The sequence below is a fragment of the Dermacentor silvarum genome, chromosome 5 (genome assembly GCF_013339745.2).
Source record: "Dermacentor silvarum isolate Dsil-2018 chromosome 5, BIME_Dsil_1.4, whole genome shotgun sequence".
Lineage (NCBI taxonomy): Eukaryota > Metazoa > Arthropoda > Arachnida > Ixodida > Ixodidae > Dermacentor > Dermacentor silvarum.
The window spans coordinates 140,190,169-140,207,164 of record NC_051158.1 but is presented as its reverse complement, the minus strand read 5'-3'; the positions used below and the strand labels follow the sequence as shown (position 1 = coordinate 140,207,164).

Here is a 16,996-nt window from a genome sequence, read left to right as displayed (position 1 = left end):
CTCGGGTTTTAGGTGCCATACCCACAATATGGTTATGAGGCACGCTGTAGCGGGGGGCTTCGGATCACTTGTTGACCACCTGGGGTTCTTTAACGGGTACCAAATGCACGACACACAGGTGTTTTTGTATTTCGCCCTCATCCAAATGCGGCCGCCGCGGCCAGGATTCGATCCCGCAACCTCGGGCTTAGCAGAGCTACAGCAAAGCCTCTACGCCACCACGGCGCGTCGTTTTCAGATATATGCTGGCACACTTACAAGTATTAAAAAGACGTCTTTCCATGAGTTCGATCGCCGAGTTGGCGGTCGGGGTTAACGCTATTGTCACGCTTTCACCGTTGCATTGCTATTGACTATATGTGTGCCCACTAAATGTCGTTTTTTTTTCCTTTTAATACGAAACATCAGTGACCTTCAGGACCACAGTACACGCACTGAAATAGCTCCCACGGCACGCGCTGCTGCTTGAAACCTTTTGTGATACAGCCACTTCATCCCATTTCGCATGTCTTGCTTGCATTTTCGAAATACATATTCAGTAAAGTTGTGCCATATCTTCTCGGTAAGAGTTTCGTTTTCCTTAAAAACTGCGAAGGACTGGAACGGTGGAGTAGAATTTGTTACCACCATAAACTCGGTCACATGCACTCCTTCCAGTGCCATTTTATTCCCTGAAAAGAGAGAAGGCGGTCAGAACACACCCAAAAGGCACGCTACAGGAAGAGACATGTACATAAGGGCTGTTTTGAAAGTAGGAAATATTCAAAGTAGGAAAAACACTAGATAAAACACGCTAACAGTTCAAACTCATACACAGAAATATGCATTCGTGGAAATGTTTCTTACGCTTCATTGCCGATGCAGCCCACTAATGTGATACACCATGTAAAAAAAGACTCACTAGATTAGCTCTTTGATTTGGCAAACATGAACACGTTGTCTAATACATGTCTACAGAAAGAGTGAAGTGCCCTGTATTCTCAATAGAACGGCCCACGATTTGGAATATCACTGCACGAAATTAAGAATAAAAAAGATCAAAGTTTCACATAAGAAACATGCGCGTATCAAAGGTAAAGTCATTTTACGACGAACCTTGATCACGACTAACGTTAATGAAAAACTGACTACGATCGGACAATTATTCCTTTTCTGGGAGGCTTTGCTGACATTAGATTTCCAGGGAATGTATTATCAATAAGAATTGAGCACACTTTCTTGAAACTGTCGCCCTGGACGGCGCTCATACTAAATGCAACGATCCTTATTGCTGCCGGCTGATGAGCAGGCATCGAAAGCATGTTAAATGCGCTACAACGACAAAATAAAAAACAATTTTAACAGATTTTGTGCACAATCGAGCGTCATCACCGAAGCCTAAATATTGCTGTGTTTAAAATGAAAGAACGTAAATAAGCGCTTTTACGAAGTAGTTCAGTTCTAAATCAAAACTTTAACCTTTGCATAAAGTACGGATTCATAGTAATGAAGAACAAGCAGCTTAAGATCAAGGAAAAAGAAAGTAACGGACCACACGAGCGCTCCCTAACTAAGGAAATTTCATGCAGATGCCCACAGAATAAGAAATTAACCGCATATCCACGGGGTGAATGATGATGAGTGGGCGAAGCTCCGGAGGGAATCATCGGTAAACCATGAATCTTCCGTGTAATTCGCCCAGTCTCGCCGCACTAAATCGAACGATTGACTTCCACCAATGGCACGCGCCATATGTGACGTCATTCCTATTTTATAACAGCGCCCTTCATTATAATTGCACCATCTCCCGCCTAAGGGGACGCTAGCACAAACGCGTTAAAAACGTGCAGTACTCTCTAGTAAGGGGGAGAGGCCACAGCGTCTGACCATATGGTCTTACGCAGCCGTTTACACATGCCGGAACGTGCACCGCGTTTGCCGACGCCATCACATGACTGCTGAGAGAGTATAACCCCCGTATTCAGAAACGCTCCTCGACTTGAGCTTGACTTGCCACCGCCTTCAACGCGTTTCGAACGCGCTGCCCAAGGCGGTGGCAAGTCAAGTTCAAGTCGAGGAGCGTTTATGAATACGGGGGTAAGGCGGAGAGGCCACAGCGTCTTACACCAGCTTCTTACACGGGCCGTAACGCGCTAGCACAAACGCGTTAGAAACGCGCAGCCTTTCGTTAATGTTGGGTATTTATTGTCATCGTGGTGCGTGTGTCCATGTGCGGTTCGTGGCGTAGTGGTTAGCGCCGCGCGTTCGGAAGCGAGGGGTCCCTGGTTCGATTCCGCGCTAGGGACACAACTTTGGGAATTTTTTTTCCTCATAGAAGTAGACGTGGCTACCTACTACGACGACTACTACTACTACAGAGGAGGGACAGACCCACACCCTAAGGAGCTTCGCCCCTAAAATCAAAGCCCCTTTCTTAAAGAGATGGTTGAACGGCAAGCTTTCTACCATGCAAATTGAGTCAAAGTCCAAAGCGAACGACCACGCAGAAACGCTGAGCGACCCGATTTGATGGATATGTGATCTGATTGCTTGTTTAGGATTGTATTTCTTGAACGTTGAAGATGAATGAAGACACATTTTGTTAAGTTGGATAGCCTCTATTTTAGATCAAGTAGCCGTTGATTACACGCACACACTTAACTTTTCGCGGGTGGCTGTGCACTTGCACAGTATTGCCTTGTGATCACTGTGGTAGACGGCCAGAGGCTCTGCCGTTGCCGATACATGGGATCACCTTACGGGCACGATCACGCTCGCGCTCACGTTTGCGTACGGCAGCCTCTTCTGTCGTGCGCTGCACGCGAGGCCGACCCATGGTGGCGGTCGGGAATGCATTGCGTGACGTGCGTAATGCAATGCAGATATATACAGTTCATCTGGGTAGCGTCGCGTTGCAGTTCTGTTCTTATCGGTACAATTATTGGTACTGTTTATATCGATACAATTGCGAATGAAAACTGTTGTGTGCTACGACACGTACGTCAAACGCCTTTGTTCTATTTTGTGCGCAGATGCGCAGATATTTCCATTGTGTAGGTTGGCTTTCCGGCAGTTCGCTTTCGGCAATCATGGTCGAACAGTGAGACATAGAAAACTTGCCTTTATTATGCGCGCACAGAGGCCAAAAGTGTGCTCACATTCTAGTGTGATTATAATGGAAAAACATATCTCGCAGTTTCACGGGAAAGGCGAAGCATCAATTCCGATAGCAAATTAGTAGAGAGCTATACGGAGTAAGCATAGTAGTTTTATCAGCTGTATAAACTTGGACATGCCGCAGCACCAGCAGCGCGCAGAACTGTTGTCGACGCCGTCAGCGTTTTGCCTGCGTTCGCACGGAACGCGCGCGGCGTTGGTGACTGTTGCCGGTGCCTCTGGGGGCGGCTCGGAGGTTTTTGACGACATCAGAACGGGGCATTCGTTGAGCAGCGTCGGAAGCCTTTACCACATTCTCGCCTCGCAACGTTTTTATATAATTACGCATTCGGTGCAGCACCTAAACGTCGTCTCCCCTCCCTCCCTCCCTCCTGTTCCCCCACGGCCTTTTGCGCTACGGAAGACGCGTTTGCTCTCCACCGTGCATTCGCTACCCGTGAAAGCGTGCGTCCCTCCCGGGCTTTCACGCGCACATACAGCATACATCGCCGTGAGTGTCCATATAATTGCTATCGCAATAATAAATGGTGGCGTGTGCTACTACAAAAAAAGAATATAATTTTATTAATGGCCAATTTCGTCTATACTCTTGGAGAACAACAGAATAGTGTGAACTTCAACGCGGCCGATTTCAGCATGCATAGATGTCTTACTAGGCGGCCGCGTCTCGCTCCACGTATTGCCCGGAAGTGGCAATACCAGAATTCAGAGCCACATAGTATATCATTGGGGAGAGTTTGGTTATTCTGCAATGTTACCGTGCTCCTGGCACCGGCTGACGCCTTCCACGTACCGTGACGCTGCGCCTCTGATGTAGCCAACCAGGGCCGATGGGGATGATAATTTATTGTCAACTCTTTTTAAACGGGGCGCTGACAAATAGTCGCGTAGATTGCTTGAGTTAATCAGGTCTGCTATACATGCTTTTCATTCTTACTGTTTCGTATTAATTTCCTTTTTTTTCTCTTACCTAAAACTTCTCATCTAAATTGTACCGCTATCTATGCCTGTAACGCATACACTCGTATCAATCTCTTCCCTGTCTTTTAAATGCGAAGCATTTCTTGCCGGCGGCTCTGTTCGTCCCTCCCGCGGCGTTCCACACCCCCACAGCGCATGCGCGTCCCCTCCCCCTCTCTCTCCTCTCCTACGCTCCCCCCTTTCTCTCCTCTAGGAATCCTCTACGGAGCGGCGCCCGCGTGCCACACCCCTACAGCGCTTGCGCTTCCCCTCCCCCTCTCTCTCCTCCTACTCTCCCCCTTTCTCTCCTCTAGGAAACCGGAGCGGCGTGCACGATAGGTGGTGCGACAGCTGCATACTCCGCTGGGGGCGCGGCGCCACGGTAGTCCCGCGGTATGAAAATGATGGAGCGCCCGCGCCTCATTCTCTCTCCTGTGCAGCGCCGCGATGATCGCTCGGGCGGCTGCCGCGAAACCATTTCCCGCTCAAGCCAACCATCTCCCCGCTGCTTCGCATCCACACATGGTTCCCTTTAGTAGGAGATGTAGTATTTTTGTCCACCAATACTGCAAACGTCGCTTGCCTTTTTCGACTTCTGACCCCGGTTGATGCTTCAGTTCCCTTTAAATCCGAGGGTTTCTGGAAGGTCCACATTATCTTCGGGTACTTACTTTGTGAATCCCTTCGCATTCTATTGGGATGTGCCGAGTGGACTCCAGAGTTTTTCTGCAGGAGACATGTGTTTCATCTTGTTGCAAATGTTTGCTCTGGTATATTTCTGTCCTAAGACAACCAGCTCCAGCCCCAAATATCAAGGCCTTTGTGTTGCCTTACAGTAGTTCCTTTCTAAATTCTTACTTGTAATTGTTGTTTTCGTGGTGTTATTCGTTTCCATTCTTTCCATCCAATTTACTCTCTTTTTGATGACCCCTGGTTGTCCATTTGCACTTTCAATTATCCTGCACTTCATCACCATCATCATCAACATCAGCCTATTTTTATGTCCACTGCAGGACGAAAGTTGCCCACTTCTTTTATATCTTCCTCCATTCTAAGTTCCCGCTTTTCAACTACAGATACTTCTTCACTTTTGCCGCCCATTTATATTGATCCGTGTCCCTGAGTCTTTCTTCAACATTAGTTTCGCGTTGCGTGTCTGGCTTGAAAAGAGGGCCAACCCACGCCACCATTATCTACCTTATTCGTGGTTTTAGCGTTGGCTCCCAAAGCCAACCAGCCTTTCAATATTTGGTAAACTTCCTACGTCAACAGGACATCCTATTTTGAGCATGGAATGGCATTTGTGAAATTTAGCGCTGGCACCATTACTCCTTTCCCGATTCCACGCACCACCTCATATCTATTGTAGCCCAAAAGTGCTCTATCTTGCCATATTGCTGCAACCGCTTCCCCTTTGTTTTCACATTATCTTGGTAGGTGCTCGAGTAAGTCTTTCATTCGTTTATGTATACGCGGAGGCATTTATATTGCTTGACTATGGGTATGACTTGCTTTTGAATTGACGCCACGTTATGCCCGTTTCTTCAATGAAGATCTCAATTCGCTATATCTTTCTGCTAAACTTAAAGCATAGATTCGTCGCTGAGTAGCCACATACATTTTAAAATATATGCAAATATCTTGTATCGTCCGCTTGCAGCACTATGTCCACCGCATGCATCAGTCCAGGCTACTTCTGTTGCACCCTCTGGGTATTACTATTGTAAGCTAAATCAAACCCTAATTCACTGTTTTCCAGTTGCTTTTTACGCCCTTAACATAACGCGTGAACAACAAGCAAGAGAAAGGACACCTTTGTTTGAGTCCTTTGTGAATCTGCACCATTTGATTGCATGCCCAGCCTTTTCATGCAATTTGTACTCGCTTGTATCTATATATCTCCCTCAGCAGCTCCATAAAATCGTCATCTGTGCCTTTGAGCTTGAGAATATGCCATAATTATTCCCTGTCTGCATTGTTCAAGGCTCCCCAAATATATAGAAATGCTATCCATAAAGGTTTATTTTGAGCTATTCAAATCTCTATGCACTGAGTTAGCACAAACATACAAACATATTAACCTCTAAGCGTATGACTAGTCTGAACCCATTTCCCAATTCCCACAGTACATCATTTTTCTTCCCCCAGTACGAAAGTTTAAATTTTATGGCTTACATTACCATTCTTTATATTATCGACGTTACCTTAACTGGCCTGTACGAGCTCATCTTACCGTTATCACCTTTGCCTTTCTTTGCAGATGAGGTTCATCTGGCTTCCTTGCCATCCAGCCGGAAGATTCTTTGTTTTAATCACTTGCTTCATCGCATTAGTAATCAGCGCCTCACTTTTCGGACAAAGATTTTTGAATAAATGTATTGGGATTTCATCGGGTTCTCCTGCGGTGTTAGTACGGACATTTCCTTGTGTTTAAAAAAAAATGAAACTGCTCTATGCGAAATTTTTATGTTATGCTTCTCTGGTGTTGTTGGATCTGTTATAAGGGATAACTTTGTGCAAAAATTATCGCTAATGACGTCTGTGACGTAATGGATGGCATCGTCTCCTTCGAAGATGTTACCTGATTCATCCCTTATAGCAGTTTGAGAATTTTAGTTGGATCTGCTAGGGCTCTTACATGGTTCCAGAATATTTTTGGTGCTCGTTTGTCTCTTTTGCGAAAAGTTTTCACCAAACACTCACTTCTGCGTTTATTTTTACTTGCACGAGTTCATTCGCCACCGATTTATTTTGTCGGTACTTGTTCCATCTAAGAAGCACCTCTCCCTCATTTAATCCGAAATTTTGGCTTCTCCATAATCCCTATAAGCCTGTTTAAGCTCTTCTATAGCTTGCTTTATTTCCTTTTTCCACCACTTGCGTGGTTTCCTCTTTCTAATCCACGAATTCTTTGCCTTGTCTGTCTTTATATTCCTAGGCTGCTCATTCACTTTGTTTGCTATGTCTATTTAGATTTTTTAAGCACTCTGATGGTATTGGTTCGTGTTTTGCATTAGCATATCTGTCCCGAATTTTACAGCTGCACGTTTATGATCGCTGCCCACGTTACCTTTTCCACGTTCATCTATCGTCATTTAGTCTAGTCGTTCGTAGACCGTTTCTGAGACAGGCGTAGCCGATACGTAACTGCCAGTTTCCGCTTTGTCATGCTACGTGTCCATGACACGTATTCTCTCTGTTAACTATACCACATGGTTCTGTTCAGCGCACAAATCCTCCACTGGATAACTGTTTTAATCAGTATGTCCGTTGAAATCCTTCAAGTCCACATTTATTTCTCCACCACGTGGACCAACTTACTGAACTCAAAAATATAGCTTTTATTGCAATCCCTATATTCTTTATTTCTATCTCTGCTGTTAGTAGGCTACTTCGAGCCCCCCATAGGTAGGCTACTTCGAGCCCCATCGTTTTTTGTTCCGATGTACATCTAATCCATGAATGCTCCTTACACGTCCATTTTAACCTTTTCAACTTCATCACCATCATCATCATCAACCTGTATTTATGTCCACCGCAGGGCGAAAGCCTCTCTTAGTGATCTCCAATTACCCCTGTCTTGCGCTAGCTCGTTTCAACTTGCGCCTCAAAATTTCCTCTCAACTCCTCACCTAGTTTTCTGCTGTCATCGAGGGCGCTTCCCTTCTCTTGGTATTCATTACGTAACTCTAATGGTACACCTGTGAGCCATCCTACGCATTATATGGCCTGCCCAGCTCCATGTTTTTTCTCCTAATGTCAATTAGAATATCTGCTATCCCCTGTTGCTCTCTGATCCACACCGCTCTCCGCCTGTCTCTTAACCTTGGGCCTAACATTTTTCGTTCGATCGCTCTTTGTGCGGTCCTTATCTTGTTCGCGAGCTCCTTTGTTAACCTCCAAGTTTGTGCCCCAAATGTTAGAACCGGTAGAATGCAATGATTGTACGCTTCGCTTTTCAACGACAGTGGTAAGCTCTCAGTCAGGATTTGGCAATGACTGCCGTATGCACCGCAATACAATTTTATTCGTCTGTAAATTTCCTTCTCATTATCAGGGTACCCTGTGAGTACATAAACTAGATAAATGGACTCTTTTACAGACTCTAGAGGCTGAATGGCGATTCTGAATTGTTGTTCCTTTGCCAGGCTATCGAACGTTATCTTTGGTTTGTGCATATTAATCTTCAACCCCACTCTTACTCTTTCTCGGTTAAGGTCCTCAATCACTTGTTGTAATTTGTCGCCATTGTTGCTGAATAGGATAGTGTCATCTGCATACTCAAGGTTGCGGAGATATTCGCCGTTGATCTTCACTCCTGAGCCTTGAATACTTCTTCTAAGCGTGCAGTGAATAGCATTGGAGAGATTGTGTCTCCTTGCCTGACCTCTTTCTTGATAGGTATCTTTCTCCTTTTCTTGTGGAGAACCAAGGTAGCTGTGGCATCTTTGTAGATATTTGCCAAAATTTTCACGTATGCCTCCTATGGGCCATGCATCATGCCATGCCACGTATGGACCACGCCTCACCGAAGCGCTGTCATTTCCGGCTGCCAAATCGACAGACGCATCAACGCCGGCACGCCTTAAACGTAGCTGGAATAACTGGCGCCTCTTCAGTGGGAATGGAAGCACTGCAGCCGCCAACATGATTCAAACACATTTTCGTTTTTGGATGCAGAACTTTATGGGAATCGCTGCGTGGGCCAACCTGACCGGCGCTGCCCATGCGCAAGTGGTGGCTGTTCCGGCAGCAAATGGTGGAGGTACCAGCTCGCCCGACCGGTCGACCGAGGACCCGTTCCGCTGTGAGGTCACCGAAGCCTTCTTTCATGCAAGCGGACCATGCCTCACCGAAGCGCTGTCATTTCCGGCTGCCAAATCGACAGACGCATCAACGCCGGCACGCCTTAAAAGTAGCTGGAATGACTGGCGCCTCGTCAGTGGGAATGGAAGCACTGCAGCCGCCAACATGCTTCAAACACAGTTTCGTTTTTGGATGCAGGTGAGCGCTGCGCCTCAACTTTTCTGTAAAAAGTCAAACAATGTTTGGCTGCTAGTACTTCCAGGCCCACAAGTATTGTTCCAATTAGCATGTGAATGTGTTCTTGTTTCCAAGTTGTTATTTATGGCCGGCAACGTTGAGCTAAACCCTGGACCCCCTAAAGAAGATCCTACCCTGCTTAACAAGGAGTTGCTACAGCATGTTAAATCGCTACACGACAAATTTGATTCTAAGCACGAAGTAGTGATGACTGCCTTGAGTGAAGTCAAAGAGGCTCAATATTCAATGGACCAACAAATAGCCGATATCGACAACAGACTCTCGGCAGTTGAACAGTGCATTCGATCGCCTGAAGAGCAGCAGGGTGAAAGCCTCGTGCCGCAAGTAGCCGTATTGAACCATCGGCTCAATGAACTTGAAGACCGTTCACGTCGCGAAAATTTAATATTTCATGGGGTAGCAGATAGCGCTGCGGAAACTTGGGCGCAGTCGGAAGAGAAAATTTTCTCGGTTTTAAATTCAGCATTAAACCTGAACCTAAATATGAGCGATGACCGCATTTCCAGGGCACACAGACTTGGTCGCTTTGTCCCTAACAAGTCCAGGCCTAATATTGTCAGACTTTTTATCGTCTAAGCTAAGGGAAACGATTCTTTCTTCTAAAAATAAGTTAAAGACAACTGGTGTTTCCGTAAGTGAAGATTTTTGTAAGGCAACTAGAGCTGTCAGAACTAAACTGTATGAATTTGGCAAAGAACGCGGCCAGTTTTTCACTGGGAAGTACAACAAGCTGTATATCAACAAAAAATGTTATATTTACTCCCCTCATAACGACAGTGTCTGTGAACTGCAATTGGGCAATTTTCCCTACACTGCTGAATTATCTTCAACTGCTACAAACCGCCATTCTGACGCGTCTTTTTCTTAACAGAAATTAGACACCAGCAACGCAGCCAACCTTGTAGCGATTTCTCTTTTTGATTGTCGAATGTGCGAAGTGCAGTTAATAAACGTGAAGCTCTAGCATCTATTTTTGATTCCTGTGCCGCTGACGTGGTTGTATTGACGGAGACTTGGTTGACCGGTAAAATTCTTAGCGAAGATCTGTTCCACTGTGACAAGAATTACGTTGTTCACCGTCATGACCGCGACCTAAAATCAGATGGTGGTGTATTAATTGCCGTCGCTGACAATATAGTGTCTTATAGGATTTCACTTTTGTCGTATTTAGAAGTGGTTTGTGCTCGTATTGTTATAAACCATCAAAGCCTATTGCTTTGTGCGTGTTATCGGTCGCCAAGTGCACCATCTACTTTTTGCGATGAACTGCATGACATTCTGAATTTTCTCGTCTCAGAATTTCTACACTCACCGTTATTCCTTTTAGGCGATTTTAATTTTCCTAAAATAAGGTGGACTTCGCTATCGCCCTTCGTTGTCGGTACATCCGCCGAAAGTCAATCTTTCCTTAACTTGTGCCTAAATTTTAATTTTACGCAACTTTTTTCTGGGCCTACTAGAGCTGGCACTACTTCATCTAACACGCGACACTTGATCCTTGTCACTGAACCAAACTTAGTACATTCTTTAACTTGTTTCCCCGGAATAAGCGATCACTGTTTTTACATTTTTATTTTGTAACAGGCCCCGTTAGATGTGAGAAGAACAATGCAAAATTTATCAGAGATTATGCGAGTGGTGATTACACTGCAATTATAATGAGGTTGCCGTATTAATTGACGACTGTATACCAGAATTTTTCAGCCGTACCGTAGAAGAAATTGGAAATTGTTTAAAAACAAAGCCGCGTCACTTGTCGCTAAATATGTGCCACTGCGCAGACTTTCCGGAAATAAACGCTCTCCTTGGTTTTCCACAATATTAAAAAGACTGCCAAACAAGAAAAAACGGCTTTTCCATCTTGCAAAACGCAGTCGAACCTCTACTCGTTGGAATGATTATTATAATGCGAGCATGCTTATCGTACCGCGTTAAAAGAAGCGAAGGATGTTTTTTTTAATACCAATCTTCCCTCACTTCTTTCTACAAATCCATCAAAATTTTTGACTACTGTTCAAATGAAAAAGAAAAATAGCATATCTCTTACAGATACCGATCCTAACACCATGAGCAATGCAGAATGTGGCAATGTCCTAAATGATACTTTCGCGAAATCATTTTCTGTTTGCTGTATTGATACAGAGCCACACATGCGCAAAGAAGATTTCTTTCCCATGGATCCACTTGTCGATTTTGCGCGAATATTGACGTTAATTCAAGATTTAAAACTATCGTCTTCCTGTGGTGCCGACGAAATTAATTCGAAATTTTTGAAGAATACTGCTGTCTACTTCTCTATATGTTTATGTACCTTTTCACCCAATCTAATGAGTGCTCAACTTTGCCAGCAGACTGGAAGGTGGGGAAGGTGGTCCCTCTGTTGAAATCAGGTAACCCGCATTCTCCTCTCAATTGCAAAGTCATTTCACTTACCAGCGTCCCTTGCAAAATCCTTGAACACGTCATATTTTTCAATCTTGTCTCATTTCTGGAGTCCAACTCTTTCTTCACTTAATTTCAGCATGAGTTTTGCAAAAACTACTCCTACGATACGCAACTAATATCGTTTATACAAAACATTTCTTTCTCTTTAGACGAAGGCCAGGTCATTGCCTGTATCTTTCTAGATTTTGTGAAAGCATTTGACAAGGTGTCTCATCGCTTATTGCTTCTTAAACTTAGTGCTCTTAATATTGATCCTAATAATCTGAAATGGATAGAATGTTTTCTAAACAACCGTACCCAGTTTGTAACAGGTAACGATTCTGCATCCCCGCACTGCGCCGTTCCTCAAGGCTTTGTTTGGGACCATTACTATTCCTAATTTATATAAACGACTTACCTGCCGTAACTAATAGTTGTAATAAACTTTTTGCCAACGATTGCATTCTATACTGTGAAGTAACTAATCAGCATGATAACTTTACGCTTCAGTCAAATCTAGATAACATTTCAAGGTGGTGCTCACAATGGCTAATGTTCTTAAATCCGACTAAATGCAAAATTATGTCTGTCTCGCGTCGGTCAAAGTCACCCACTCCTTTCGGCTATATTATCAATGAAACCAACCTTGAGCACGTGACTTCCTATAAATATCTTGGAATTCAGCTAAACAGTATCCTTTCGTGGCAGGCGTGCATTGAACACATCACTAACAATGCAAACAGATCTCTTGGCTACGTTAGCAGGAATTTTTCTAAAGCCCCACCCCACTTGAAGTTACTGCTCTACAAAACACTAATCAGACCGAAGCTAGAGTATGCGTCATCTGTTTGGGACCCTGGTCAAAAAACATTAGCAGACACCATTGAGTCAGTTCAGAACAGGTCGGCACGTTTCATCCTATCAAACTATTCTCGCACAGCTATCGTTTCTTTAATGAAGTCAAAGCTTGGTCTTGTTAATTTGCAGCTTCAAAGAAACATTTGCCGTCTCTGCCTTTTTCAAAAAATTCTTTATCAAAATAACTGACTTAAACAAGAATTTATTTCAGAACCTTCGTACATGTCATCGCGTCTTGATCATCGGTATAAAGTGTTCATTCCTTTCTGTCGCACAAATGTTTTCTCCCATTCATTTCTGCTAAAAACCAGTGCCGAGTGGAACCGCCTTCCCCCCTCCATCGCCCTGCGTCGAGGAGGTATCATCTTTCAAGATTGCAATAACTGATCATATTTTGAGTTTATCACTCTAAATACTACTAACTGTTTGACCATGTTGTTTTTGTTATCGTTTATTGTACCCACCCCCTCTGTAACCCCCTTCTGGGCCCTGAGGGTACTGTAAATAAATAAATAAATAATACTCTTGATTAAGCAGTGCCTCTATGACTGTTGGTATCTCTACTGAATCAAATGTTTTTTTTTCATAATCAATGAAAGCCGCATAGACAGTTTGATTGTACTCCACAGATTTCTCGATTATCTGATTGATGACATGGATATGATCAATCGTAGAATATCCCTTCCTGAAGACGGCCTGTTCTCTTGGTTGACTGAAGTGTTGCCCTGATTCTATTGGAAATTATCTTGGTGAATATTTTATACAATACTGAAAGCGAGCTTATGGGTCTATAATTGAATTCATTAACGTCTGCTTTCTTGTGTATTAGTATAATGTTGGCGTTCTTCCAGCTTTTTTATTTTATTTATTATTTTATTTACAGATACTGTCGGTCCACATCAGGACCAAGAATGGAGTGGTAACAATACATCAACATACAGCAAGCAGTGAACGGAACAATAGAACACAGCGATACAGCGATATATGCCCTATTGTTGAAAATATTCGGACACAAGTGCAGAAAACTGCTCACGAGTCCCTGCGTTTACAATGTCTGCAGGGAGACAATTCCAGTCATGTGCTGTCGAAAGGAAGAATGAGTATTTGTAGCCATGCTTGTGAAAAAGATTTTCCTTAACGTGTCTACTATGTTTATTTCGCACTATGCAGGTCTTAGATTGATTTATGTAGCGAGACTCATCAACAAGTAGCAGCTCATTAATGATTAAATAGAAAAAGCTAAGTCGTTTCTCCTTCCTCGTGACATTAAGTAGGGGCAGGTTTGCCATCACGTAAAGTGGCGTTACGGCGTCTTGCCGACAGTATCGGAAATAAATAAACCGCAATGCACGTCTTTGAACTTGCTCTAGTTTTGACACTGAATCTTTCAAATGTGGGTCCCACACTTCACATATTCTAATATTGGGCGCACGAGCACTTTATAAGCTGTCAGTTTCGTGCGTGGAGAACCGAGTTTAAGGACACGTCGAATATAACCTAATTTCTGGTTGGCTTTCCCTACTACTTTTTTAATCTGTGGTGTCTAACTAAGGTCAGATGTTAGTAAAATTCCGAGATATTTGTACTCTGTTACGCGATGAAGTGGTTCACCATGTAGAGTATGTGAATGACAAAGGTTCATGTTAGTGTGTGATGGTCATACATACTGACACGTATACATGTTTATCTTTCACCGGTGGCCGCTTTCCACCGGCTAACAAATGTTAAACGTTATCGCTCGGCGCAGGACGCGCCTGTGTCGGAAGTTTCTAGAACGTTATCGATGCTTCTTTCCGTAGCCTGTTTTCACCGACGCTCATGTTATCTGATTGTATGACCGACGCGAATTGTCTAGAACTTTCTGGAAGACCCGCGGGCATCAGGGATTAATCTGGAACCTTCGATGATTCAGGTATAAAAGCCAACGCGTTTCGCCGCTGATCAGATTTCGACGATCGCCGACTGTGTTCGCCGCTTTCGTTGTGCTTCGAGCGTAGCTTGCTTTTGTGGGCACAGGTTCGCCATATAAAGAATAAGTTTCGTCATACACAGTTTTACGACTGTTTACTTCAGCGTCACTACTAGGTGACATCTGGTGGAGGTGCTAGTTCGTTCATGCACCGAACGCCCCCGCAATGCCGCGATCCAAGCCCGAAGCCAGAGGACAACGCCAACGTCGCCAAGGACCAGCGAGCTAGCCGCAGGCAGCAAGGACTTCTGCCGGAGTACGGACTTCTTCTCGAAAAGACCACTGCAATCAAGGCCCAGTCAACGACCAGAATGGCAACACCAGCGTCCCCCATCCTGCTGCGACAACCACGGGAGCCACCGACCCTTCGTGCATCATCGGCTGAAGACCCTGAAACCTGACTGGAGACATATGAGAGGACCGCGACGTTCAACAAATGGAGCGACGACGACAAGCTGCGCCATGTTTATTTTTCATCGGATGACGCTGCTCGAACCTGGTTTGAGAACAGAGACGCTGGTGACGTGGTACCTATTTCGTGAGAACTTCTTGAGGACCTTCACGAATGTCGTGCGAAAGGAAAGGGCCGAAGTTTTATTAGAAACCAGAGTGCAATTGCCGAACTAGAACATCGCGATGTTCGCGGAGGAGATGACTCGCCTCTTCCGCCACGCCGACTCCGATATGTCTGAGTAAAAGAAAGTTCGGTTCTTGATGCGGGGCATGAAAGAGCATCTATTCACCGTATTGATGCGCAACCCGCCCAAGACTGTGGCAGAATTCGTTGCGGAGGCCACAACGATCGAGAAGACGCTTGAAATGCGAGCCAGGCAATACAACCGCCGTGGGCTCACAAACTACGCCGAAGCTCAACCGCTAGGTGCCGACGACCTGCGCGAGACGATCAGAGCGGTTGTACGGCAAGAGCTGCAGAAACTATTCCCAAGGTCGCAGACTGAGGTGACTTCGATCGCTGACATAGTTAAAGAAGAGATTCGGCGGTCACTGGAAGCGCCAGAAGTTCCGGCATCGCCTCAACCACAGCCCCAAGCGATGACCTACGCCGCCGTCGCCCGTCGTCAAGGCCCCCCTCGGCGCTCGCGCCAGGGCCCCGTAACGCCGCAGTTCCGTCGTCCACCGCCGCCGCCGCCAGCACGCCTGCCCGTTTCCCAGCGCAGCTACCAGAGGAAGACGGACATCTGGCGCGCCCCCGACTACCGCCCACTCCGCTATCACTGCGGGGAAGCCGGCCATGTCTACCACGGATGCCCATACCGCGAAATGGGCCTACGAGGGTTCGCAGTAAACGCGCCACGTCCACAGCTTGGCGAGCGACCACGCGACATCGCTGATTACCTCGCCGGAGCCCAGTGGCAACCACGACGACCCTCACGCTCGCCGTCACCGGGCCGTTACATCTCGCCGCATCGCCGTCAGTACACCGGTCCCACCCGGGGCCGATCTCCGAGCCCTTACCCGGGAAACTAAAGGCAGCAACCGATGGAGGTGCGGTTGCTGTACGACGTAATGCCGAAGATCCTCCGCCGCCGCCGACGACGATGATTCGCGAATCATCACGAGATATCAGCATGCCGCCTAGCAACAGCCTTGATAGCACTTCGCCGCAGAAAGAAGACCTTCCGACGCGACGTAGCAGCAGCAGAGCAAGCCGACGCAGCCGTGATCCGACGCCACGAATTAACCGCAACGCCAGACGCCAGTATACCGATCTAGACGTGCTCATCGATGGTCATAACGTGACCGCTCTCGTCGACACTGGCGCCGACTATTCCGTCTTCAGTGGCGCGTTCGCCGCCAAGTTGAAGAAGGTGAAAACAGTCTGGCAAGGACCCGATATCCGGACAGCGAGAGGCCACCTAATAACGCCGACTGGAATCTGCACATCGCGAGTCACGGTAAATAACCGCACTTACCCGGCAAACTTCGTAATCCTGCAGCACTGATACAGGGACGTCATCCTAGGCATGGACTTTCTAAATCAACACGGTGCAGTCATCGACTTCAGGTCCAAGTCGATAACGCTTTCAACGCACAACGCGATACCACCGGATACAAGCATAAGTTACCATGCCTTGAATGTGCTTGAAGAACAAGTCACCGTTTCGCCTCGCTCCAGCGTAATGATTTCCGTCGGTACCGGAGTGCTTGCAGACATGGAGGGCGTCATCGAGGGCGATCATCACTTACTGCTCGACCATGAAATTTGCGTCGCTAGAGGCATAGCTGAGCGGCGTGTAGGGAAAGCAAGGGTGATGCTCACGAACTTCAGCCCCGAATACAAGCACATTAACAAAGGCACCACGGTCGCCTACATCGACGAAATAGTACAAGCCAGTAGTGCACCGGCAACGACGACTATAGTATCTGAATCAACTTTCGACGTCAACCAGAACCTTCCCAGGCATCAGAAAGAACAGCTAAAAGCTCTGCTCCTGCAATACAAGGACTGCTTCTTGTCGTCGTCAAAAGTTCGACAAACCCCTGTCGCCAAGCACCGCATTATAACCGACGCATATGTCCGCCCAATCCGTCAGAGCCCGTACC

At 45.9% G+C, this 16,996-nt stretch overlaps 1 protein-coding gene across 1 annotated transcript in view; it reads right to left on the bottom strand.

Annotated features, from left to right (window-relative positions):
• Positions 1–387: 387 nt before the first annotated feature.
• The window catches only part of LOC125945458 (uncharacterized), a 29,667-nt gene continuing 13,058 nt past the window's right edge, over positions 388–16,996 (bottom strand). Inside the window, exon 3 of the mRNA XM_049667208.1 lies at positions 388–671. Within this exon, the coding sequence (XP_049523165.1) occupies positions 415–671 (257 nt within the window). The 3' untranslated portion in view covers positions 388–414. The remainder of the gene's footprint in view (positions 672–16,996) is intronic.